Source organism: Cariama cristata, unplaced genomic scaffold (assembly GCF_000690535.1).
Source record: "Cariama cristata isolate BGI_N322 unplaced genomic scaffold, ASM69053v1 scaffold5159, whole genome shotgun sequence".
Lineage (NCBI taxonomy): Eukaryota > Metazoa > Chordata > Aves > Cariamiformes > Cariamidae > Cariama > Cariama cristata.
Genome location: NW_009637309.1, coordinates 53,061 through 63,836, shown reverse-complemented (window position 1 = coordinate 63,836; position 10,776 = coordinate 53,061). Strand labels below are relative to the sequence as shown.

Genomic DNA, 10,776 nt, shown 5'->3' with positions numbered 1-10,776 from the left:
TCCCTACACCTCCATGTTAGAGTTTAATAACATTTCAAATGTACAAATCATGTGCTTTGCATTCAAAATCACAGTTGGTTTGGCCTATAGCCAAGCTAATGAGCATTAGCCACACAACTGTTCACAATTAACTTCTTCAGCCTAACTTCCAAACCACCATCCTATTCTGAATGCCTTCTACTTCCTTATGAAACACTATTACAGAAACCTTGCTGTATCTAGAACATTTTGCAGTTAGAAGTTAGTGATGATTCTGAATTCTTTTGAAACCTATTTTTTTCTTAGCTTTTAACTCCAGAACAGTGAATATCCGAAAATCCCAGCACAGCTGACACAGTTTTCTCAAAGGTAAAGCCACCTGCAGTAGGTTTGCCGCTCAAATGAGTGGGGTTTTGTTTCTCATTATGAATATGTGTGAATTTTAGTACTGAATGGGCCAGTCTTGGCGACTGACGCCTTCTCCGTCCACAGCATACAGACATCCAAGAGTATAGATTTTTCTCCCTTACATTTGTGAAATCTGACCTTAAGGGACTGTGACTAGCAGAAAAAAAAAAAGAAAGAAATTTTGGTCTCTGCCCCATTCATTATTTGAGCTCTCTATTTAATACAGCTGCCACTTGCAGTGACAATGAATACAATAGACGTGTATTGAGAATTGGGCTATGGACAGACAAACAGTTATCAGGTGATAAGAACTTGTGATGTTTTTGAAGTTGCCTTATTATTAAGGGTAGGCTACTTTGCTGACTAGCGTCATGACTTTTGTCTGCTGGAAGTCTCTATACTTCTTTTCCCCTTGAATTTTCTGTCCTGTTGCATTTTGTTTTTCTTCTTTAATCTGACTTCTCTTTCTCTTTGAGAAGTGGCGAAGATGTAGCAACAAATCTGTCTTTTCTTATCTAATTTCCCCACCCTCTTCCTGCTCTCCAAAAGTATTATCCAAGTTCTCTGCAGTTCACAACAGAGAGGGCCCCTTGAAGCAAAACAGTCTGAAGATCTGGAAAGAAGCATCACAGTGAGAGCCATAAACTTTTCCCCTAGTGAATACACAACTTACCGTGATCTGCTGAGTTGTTCCTTAGCCATCTGTGTTTGAACAGACACTCTGTCCTACAGAGACTGTATGGCTCAGATGATGTGTAATAGAATATGGGACCTGTGAACCCTTTCAAGAGTTCAAATCCAGCATCAGTCAGCAGAGACCAGAAATATCTGGTGGCAGTTTGGCAAGCTGCGTCAATAAGGTTGGTAGCACCAGACAGATTCTTACTACCCAGGAGTCCACGTAACCAGAGTGCTGGTAGGATTTGTTATCAGTTGCAAAGAGTCCAAAAAATAGCGTGGATGCAGAGCTGGAACTGCAAGATGCTCTTTCAGGTGAGCGGCTGCGACAGAGGTTTGTATGGCAGTTGGCATGGGAATGGTTTAGCTGTGAAGCGAGCACTTGAGTCTTCAGAGCTGCCCATCCTGCACCCTGGGGATATCTGATTCTGTCCTTTCACTGAAGGAACGTGTGCACTGCTATGAGAGTACTTGGAAGTAGAAAACAGTCGACTTCAGAATATCTTTTGGGATCGAGAGCAAGAAGTGTATTCGAAATACTGAATGCCCTATTTTAACATAGATGATGATGGAAAAAACAGCACAACGTATCTGGTTATTTGGGAACTTTGGGTGCCTCAAAACATGTATATTTGATTTCACCACAGCGTTGCAGTTCTCGCATTAGAGGTGGCTGTAGGGATTTGTTACAGGGCAGTGGCTGCCAGATAGTAGAAAGATCCGTAGCCACGTGGACACAAGAGCTGCGATCTGAAAGCTATATAACTGCAGTCCCATAGGCTCTAGCCTTGCGCTGGATAGCTGACACATTGCAGCAGTGTGTTATTAGCTTGGGCAGGGTGTGCTGGGATGGCTCCTTAGCGTTCAGACCCAGGCTGTTTGCACACTTTGTGTCCTGGGGTTGATCTATATGAAGGCCAGTGTCTGTTTTGCTGTGCCTGTTGTGAGGGTGCCTTTTGGGGGGGTGCTGCTCAGGGCTGCTCATACCGTAATATAGATACGCTTGTTCTCTGTTGGCTTAAACTTCCAGAAATGCTCTGTCTGTGGCTTCTTCATTTGTGAACAGATGTTTTTCAGCAGAGTGGGCAGGCAATGAGAAATTTACTGGAAAAGGATTTGAATGGATTTTAAGACTGTTGTGGTTTTTTTCCAGTGTGCATTTGCTGGGCACCTGTTGACAAAAGTCAGCGTTGGAAAGATCTGTTCTGTCATCTGTTCATCCTCCAGGCACTCTTGCTTATGGTGTATTTTCTTAAAACTGCAGTTTTACATGATTTTGCACTCTCTTTTAGGTAACTCTTTGGTAAAGGTTAAAGTTGCAATCGGGCAGTTAGTTTGAAAAAACTTAATTCTGTTTATTAGACTGGCTGTTTGCAGAAATAAGTTACAAAGTTACTCTACACATGTGTATTTTTGCCAGTCCTCTTCTAAGAAACTGTTGACTGGTGTCAGCCAACTTTTTTAGTGTAGTAGAGGTAGCTCAGCAAGGCAGTGTTTGTGCAGATTTTGTGGAAGTGGGCAGCTGGGTAGAAAAGAAGGGCTATGGTAGTTCCTGACGAGGCAAGGCTAATGATCTCATCCTTTTGTTAGTCATTGTGAGAGAAGGCCGTTAGCAGGAGCAAGGACACTTGATTTTGATTCATGAACTGTTTGTATCTCTGCTCTTAATTGCAAAGCTTTGTCTAGTCTGCTTTTGAAGTTTTCCGTGTCCACTTCCCTGCTTGCAATACAACTGTTAAAACCAGCAATGTTGAAAATCTCTTACCAAAAAAAAACCCTTTCATTTTAAAAAAGGTAAGCCAGGACAGACACCCAAGTATCTGCATCCTTTCAACCCCCAACAGAAGCGTGCAGCAAACTCTCAAACCACCGCAGCGATTTGTTCATTCCGTCTGCAGCCCATTTGCTTTGTCTTCAGCGGTGGCTGACACAGACCTCAAAAACTTGGTACACTGTGAAATGCTGCTTGCTTCAGTGCAGAGTGGCACTGCTGCTTCACTTTCCACAGACACATTGCAACAACTTAAACTCCTGGTGGTCGTGACCTTGCACAGGTGAAGACTTCTTGTAGTTGTCCATGGGACAAAAACCAGAGCAGCCAGGAAAGCCAATAACATAAAATAGAATACATAGTGGAAAACTTTAAGGACTTACCCAAAGGGTTAAAGAGATTGATCAGTCTACCAGAGAAATAATTATAATCCCTGCAGATCGGAATCATACTACTGATCAACAGTAGCCTATAGCCTCTATTAAGGGTTATTGAGCAAACTCTGGGATGCAGCCAGCAGGTGGGAAATGATTTTTTGATTGGAAACTGGGATTTTGCACATTTTTCTGATCTTGCCAAAGAATGTTAACGGGGTATGTGTACAAGTGATATAAAATTACAGAAAGAGAGTGTGTGGGGAAAAGAGAATGGAGTGAAGATTATTAATGTGCTCTTTCTTATTTCCTTTTTTCATGATACTTCTATTCCTCCCTTCTGGCTAGTTAGCACATTCTCTGCACTACCACTTGTAAACCACTTCCCTGACTCGCTCGCACCATGACATAAGTTTCTCTTCAATTTGATTTGGAGCCCTCCATGGGAATGGCATATGATTGCTTTACAATTGATTGTCTGTTACATCCAGAGTAGCTTAAACACTGTCTTTCAAGTTTCTGGTTTTTTTCGTGTTGTTTTTAATGGAAGTACCTGGATGTTATGTTCCGAAATGTCTGAGAGAGGTTGGCGTTTTTCTGGATGGCACACTCATTTGCTTCATATAGAACCTAAAAAATAACTTTCACACTTTCACATATCCTTATAAAGAATTCCTCATGTTCCGTAGCTGCTTCTTCCTCATGGCCTTAAATTAGAAGTGTCTTTAGTCACCACCATGAGGACCATTTGCTTGGAAAAGCAAGCATAAAGGTGCCCAGGGTACTAAGAAGTTGTCCAAGGGCCATGGAGGAGGAGGTGGCACTGAGCCCTGGGGTGGCTGGCTCAGCGGGTGGCCCTTCTCCCCCAGGGTTGGCCCAGAGCTGGTGGCATGGCTTCTGCTGCTGGCTGATGCCCTTTGCCCAGACATAGAAGACTTTGGGTCAAATAATTCTTACAAGTAAACTAGCCTCATCATGTGCCCAAATTCCTATTTGCATGAATATACTTGTTTGCCTGTCTTCTCCAAACATTTTTCAACAGGAGACAGTATTTTAACATCCCTTACAAGAAGCTGCTGTGTGTCGGAATACAGCACAACATACGTGTCGTGTACAGTGCTTTGAGGTTTAATTAGGCGTCTGCAGATGAGTTTGCTGCTCTGTGTTGCAGTGCTTCACACGTTTGCTACCTAGCATAAATGTAAAAAAAGGTAAGGGATATAGAAAATCTGAATACTCTAGTAATTAAGGGTAGCACCAAAACATTAAATGATTTGATCAGAACTTCCTGGAAATTTGTGCCAGAGCTGACAAACTCATTCTAGTAAATTCACTGGCCAAGCCACCCTTTTCAGTGCTTTGGGATTCCTAGAATGTAAGTGTTCTTAGGTTTAATAACTGAATGGCGAGCTTGTGAACTGGTTACTGTGCTGCTTCTGAAAAGCATTCATTTGTAAATTAAATATTTTTTCAGTTGTCTCTGAGAAAAAAAGAAAATCTTATGGGAAAGGCTAAAAAAGGTTTGAAAATTCTCAAAGGGGTCAAAAGGAGCGTCACAGGAAGCACTGGATCAAGCCTATGTTTCATTTTCTGCCTCTTGCATTCTCTGGTAATAGTCCCTACTCTGATAAATGACTTCATTGCAGGCAACGGGATTACTTGCAGAATCAGCTGCTTCCGATATGTGGTTATAGGTATCTGAATATGACCTTTATCCAAAATGTTTCTGTGTAGAGGCACTTTGCAGTCCTCTGTTGGAAGCTTACAATGCTGGTGTTGTTTCAGTATGTCATTTGTTGGCATCAGTATGATGTCCTTTTGCCAACATCTTTTGTGTGTATTTGGCTTCCTTTACATACCCACTAAACATGGAATTCAGGCACAGACTTTCTGTAAAGCAAGAGCTCAGACTTCCACCATGTCTTCTCTTGGAGTTTGACAGAATCCACTGAAGTCACCAAGTGCTTGTCTAAATAGAGATTTGGCAGATCAAAGTTGAAATGCTTTGCAATCAGATGTTTTAACGCTCTGCTTTTTTCCTTTGCAGGAGGCCTCCTCATCTGTTTACCACGAGAACAGGCAGCACGTTTCTGTGCCGAGATCAAGTCTCCAAAATATGGCGAAGGTCACCAAGCATGGATTATCGGCATTGTAGAGAAGGGCAACCGCACGGCCAGAATTATAGACAAACCACGAATCATTGAAGTTGCACCACAGGTGGCCACTCAGAACGTGAACCCAACACCCGGTGCCACCTCTTAATATAGATGAAATAGCTGTTTGTTTTTAAATAGATCTATTCCTTTATCATCCTACAATTTAAAGAACTGTAAAAAGAAAAGAAAACTTGTTGTGTCTGCACATCTGGTGGCCTTAGGTCAGTTTATGAGTGGATACAATTAATAAAATAAAATCCATTGCCTTTTTTTCCTGTTACATTAACTGAAGATGCACCTAATCTTGAGGCAGCTTCTGAGTTGAGAATTATATTGTTATCCAATACTGTTGATTCATTTTGAATCTTTAGACACTTATCTCTTGCCGCATAGGCTCTTTTTAAAGGTGCTTTCACGTAGCACAGACATTACCAGTAGTAGTGTCGAATAGCAGTTTGTGTCCTTTCATTATATGTATATTTATCATAAGTCTAATTTTGATGCCTTGAGTGATATTCCAGAAAGGCAATAAATTGATAAGCGACACAGTGGGTATACCCAGTAGTAAGAGGGTTGCATGATTACATTCAATCTTTGATTATTTTTTTTTTTTTAATTTTTTTTTTTTTGGTGGGGTAAGGTTTAGTCTTACCAAGAGTATCTACGACCCTGGACATTGCTTGGTAGTGCACTCTGTTTAAATGAGCAAGTGCTGACTTTGCATGGAAAGCGCTTCAGAGTCGAAGGAGTCATTTTTAATTTCATTATTTGTAGACCTGACAATATTTACTGTATTATCAATGATTGTTTTCTTTATTGATAGTAAAGAAAAATAATTCTTTTTTTGCAATGTGATTGGATGTGCTATAGTGCAACAAAGGTTTTGCAGACCAAAAGGAGGTTACTGTATAATATTCATTTACAATTCACTATATAAATAACTACACAAATAATTTTTGAATATAATCAAACTAAAATAAACCTCTGTTCTGTGGATGGTAGTGTTTAATACATTTTATATTTTGTATAGTGATTACAAGCCTTTTTTGTTTCTTTAAAATCAGCAGCTGTTTAGTATAATTCTTAGTATTATTTTGTTCTTTGCTCAGATACATTTTTCTGCACGCTTTTGTGATCTGTGTTTAAAATCTACATTGCCAACATTGCAGCTTGAACTTAAGCTTGTTATTCAAAATAAATATTTAATTTTTTTTATTGCTCTTGTATAAGTGCATGAACTTTTTTGATTCCTAGCTGAATTACAAACTGAAAAGAGGAGAAATCTTCTTTATTTTATTGCAAGTGTAGTTACGTTGATACTTGTTATTACTCCTTTGATCAATTCTGCAAGCTGTGGTGTCCAGTGGTAATCTAGAATATCTCTGCCTGCGTGCCAAAGGTGGGGGCAAGTAGGTTATCTTCAAGTATATTATCCACTTTATTTTGTTTATTTTACTTGTCAGCACAAAGTATGCAACGGTTTTGAATTGTTTCCTCTGCAAGTCTTCCTGGCTGTGCCTGCTGTAAGCTAGATGAGAGTTGTTGAGCAGCCCTGTCTGTGGAACGGATGCTGAAACCCATCTTTTCCCCAATGGCGCGGTAAGCCACCCCCTTGCAGCAGGCTCACTGCTAACTTTGCTCTGCCCAGACACACCGTGCGGTTCTTCTGCTGAACGGGACTGAATTGCGTTTCACCCAACCAGCTCTTTTTAAGCTTTTCCCAGATTGTGGAATTCACTCCTTGATATTCAGACCAGGAAGAAGAAAATTTTGCATAATAGCTACTGCTTTTTTTACAAGGGCTTCTGTTTATGAAAAATGAGTCACGAGAGATGAACCAGTCTTGTACAAGGTTTAAATTTCCAGTCTTGCTCCTAGTGATGACTCTGGCAAAACTTGGCTCATCTGTTTTCCCCTCAGCAGTGTTCTCGACAGACACCTTTTGCAAAGCTAGATTTTTTTATTTTTTTTTTTCTTTTTCCCCCTATGTGTGAGTGGCCTAAACCACAGAGAACCTCACACTCTTTTTCCTGGAGAAGAAGTCTACAAGTTGCGTGTTCACCACAGAACCTCAAAGCAGTAACCAAGTTTTTTTACTTTGCTTTGGGGGAAAAAAAAGTTGTTAGGTTTTCCACAGCAGTTCTGAAAATAAAGCATCAAAACCCAGTTGTCTGTGCAAAAAATACTGATTTAATTCCTTTTTTGCCTGCCGTTTTGTGAAGTTTGTTCTGTATCCTCATACAAAACCATGGAGCTGGCTTCTCTTAATTTTCTTTATGGTCACGGACAGGACTGTACTCCGTAGGGTTTTTTTTTAAGCTAATAAAATAACCTAACTAGATTGAATGCATGCAAAACAGTTGAGTACTTCTGCGTGAAAGTACTTGTTACAAAGATCTGTTGTATTTTAAACTGGTGCTAGATGTGTCTAAGTTCACCCTGAGCAGAAAAACATACTAGTTGGTAGATATTGGGGGAGTTTTCCACTTACATTGATTAGTTAATCAGCCAGGTGTGAAAACAACACTTCTTCCCTGGATGTGCCTTGAATGGTAAAAGGCTCACCTTCAAGAAGGGTGTGCAGAGGAAGGCTGCTTAGCCAGCAAGCAGAGTGGAAATTCATAACCATCGTGGCAAGCTTTCGTGGCAAGAACCATCTGGACTTTCAGAGGAAAGCTTCCCTTGGCGGCTGCTGAAGCGAGCTACGAGCAAAACCTCTCTCGGGTGACCCGAAGGTGGAAGCCTCTCCTGATGTTTCCTGATGGCTGGAATTTACATCCCAAAGTGCTTCCTGGCTTGGCCGGCTGAGATGTGCTGCTGAGTGGGTGATGATGGAGTTGGGAAATCCTCTGTTAGCATCACCTAATCGGTTAAGGAGTGCAGTGATTTGTATAAGAAGTTTTATGATTTGTTTTGCTAAATAAGAGATTATAGATCAAGCATAAGCTGTAGGAGGGTATATTGTACTGGGCTAGCAAGTCCTAAAGATCTTAAAGATCTGCTAAATGAAGTTTTTTGAGATGCTGGCATCAAAAATCTATGAGAAAGCAACAGGGAACAGTTGTGTGTTTTAGCTATATCCAGTCATTTCTATAAATGTAATGTACTTTCATTTGCATACACAGGTACCTCTGCATGTGCCAGCTTCCGTCCCTCGGTCTGTACGAGAAGGCTGCTTGTAAAACTTCATCGAAGTGGTGAGAAGAGCAGAGATTTAAAATAATTTAATAACTAGAATATTCACTAGCCTAATAAATATATTTGATCAGTAGCATATATTCTTGGAAAACTAGTATCTGTTATCTCTCTTTAATATGTTGGTTCCCTCAACCTTTTGCTTTTCCTCCTGCACAGGGCAAAATAACACTCTTAAAATTATCTGTGGCAGTATATAAGTCAGAATAGTTTTGTCCTTTTTTTTTTTTGAGGGGTATTATTTTGATTTCAGGTTTTGTAAGAAATTGAGGACTGACCATTTTCTGCTTAGGAGATACGAAAATTAGCGTGAATGCTGCAGTGAGAGGGCAGCAAACCTGAGTGACTGTGAGGGGAACAGATGGGCACGATGGCCAATGTTTAACTGATTTTTTTCACTGAATGTCTGGCGAATGATTGGGAAGAGCCGCCTTCTGGGTGTACATCTGCGTTCTAACTGCAAGATGGGATTGGCAACCTCTGTGGCTGCTGCTTGAAGGGGGGGAAGGTAGTAAAATACCCTTTTTTTCAGCCTTGGGATAGGCATTTTTTCCCAGGCTGGGTGGGTCATGAGGGAGAAGGGGATCCATTTGGGGAGCTGTAGAACCTCAACAGGAGCAACATGTCTGTGAAGGAGACTTCTGCATATCAGCTCACTAACTGCTGAGGGCAGCTGACATTACAAGAGCCAACCATGAAGGAAGAGCTTGGGGTTTTTTAAGCTTAGTGCTCGGAGCTGGCTACAATGGATCCAGCTGTCTCTGGTAATTCTGAAGGCACCTGTGGGTGGGCACCCACAGCTCAGAAGTTAGGGACAGCTCTAGTCCTGACTCCCTGTTTCTCAGGCTGGAGACATCAGCCAGGCTGCACTGCCTCTGGAGGTGGGTAGGGGTTGCCCAAAGCTTGAAATTCAGCAGAGGCCAGGGACTAGAGAAGGGACTTTGCTTTTGTGAAGGCAATGCTGTTCAACTTGTCTGTCAACACACCATGTGTCCTCCACATGGAGGATTTCCTCCAAGTGTGTCTAAACTAGCTTTAATCTGGCTTGCTCTGCTTACAGTGGCAGCAGTTTAGACCAGCACAGGCTTTGCTGCTCCAGACTCTGATTCCAGGTATGTACCTTGTTGCCTGCCCCATCTCCAGACCACAACACTACATCTTTCTTTCTGTCACCCAGGACATGTTTAAGCTAATGCTGATACTCCAACCAGTGCTGGTTTGTGCTTTTGCTTGCAATGTTGACGTATTTTCTGTTGTATTTTTTTTAAGGCATGAAAAAGGTGTTACCCCACATCTCCAGCCTTCAGAGAGGGGAAATAGTAACAGCAGTAAAATGGTCCTGATATTTCTAAGGTAAAAACAGATTTCTGTTCAGATGCACGTTCTTTATTGTACTAGGTCAGTTGGGGGATGCTCCTACCACCATAGCTGAACTTGCAGAATTAACTCGGTTTGGAACAGATGTCTCGCAGTCTCCTGGTCCAAGGTTCTGAGGTCACATTAGGTTGCTCAGGCTTGTGTGCAGTCAGGTTTTTAGTATCTCCAAGGACAGGAATTTCACAATCTCGCTGCACTCCCTGTTTCAGTATTTGGCCATCACTGTTCTGCAGAATTTTCTCTTTACATCTACCAGGATTTTTTCTTGCTGCAGTTTGTGCCTATTGTCTCTTAATTTTGCTGTAAACTTTCAAGAAGAGTTTGGCTGTCTTCTCTATATCCCCCCGTTAGCTACTTGCAGACAGCTGTAGGATCTGCCTGGAACTTTCTCTTCTTCAAGCTGAGCTATTTTCCTACCCTTTCCTTGTGCATCATGTGCTTCAGCCCCCTCATTTTAGTGGCTCTCCACTGAACTCGCTCCAGGATGTCAGTATCTGTGCTGGGGGGCCCAAAACTCGATGCAGTGTCCAGATGTAATCTCACAAACTGCCTCACAGAGGGGAAGAACCGCTTCCCTTGACCCTCTGGCCACACTCTTGCCAATGCAGCCCAGCACACAGTCAGTCCTTTTCATTGCAAGCGCGTGCTGCTGGCTCACATTGAACTTGTCCATCGACTCCTTTCATGCAAAGTGGCTTTGCAGGCAGGCAGGACCCAGCTTGTCCCACAGCACGGGGTTACTGCATGCCAGGTACGGTACTCTGCCTTTGCTGAACTGCCAGGGGTTCCTGCCAACCTGCCTGCCGAGGTCCCCGCAAGTGACAGCCCTGCCCTCCAG

General features: G+C 42.0%; 1 protein-coding gene across 2 annotated transcripts in view; it reads left to right on the top strand.

Moving 5' to 3' along the window:
• The window catches only part of SEPHS1 (selenophosphate synthetase 1), a 22,411-nt gene extending 15,779 nt beyond the window's left edge, over positions 1-6,632 (top strand). The window contains exon 7 of one of the 2 annotated variants that reach the window (XM_009708268.1): positions 5,258-6,632. In XM_009708268.1, coding sequence (XP_009706570.1) covers positions 5,258-5,472 — 215 coding nt within the window. In that variant the 3' untranslated portion in view covers positions 5,473-6,632. Of the gene's footprint in view, positions 1-5,254 lie in introns of both variants that reach the window. The other variant, XM_009708267.1, reaches the window with a different exon arrangement.
• The last annotated feature ends 4,144 nt before the right edge of the window (positions 6,633-10,776 follow it).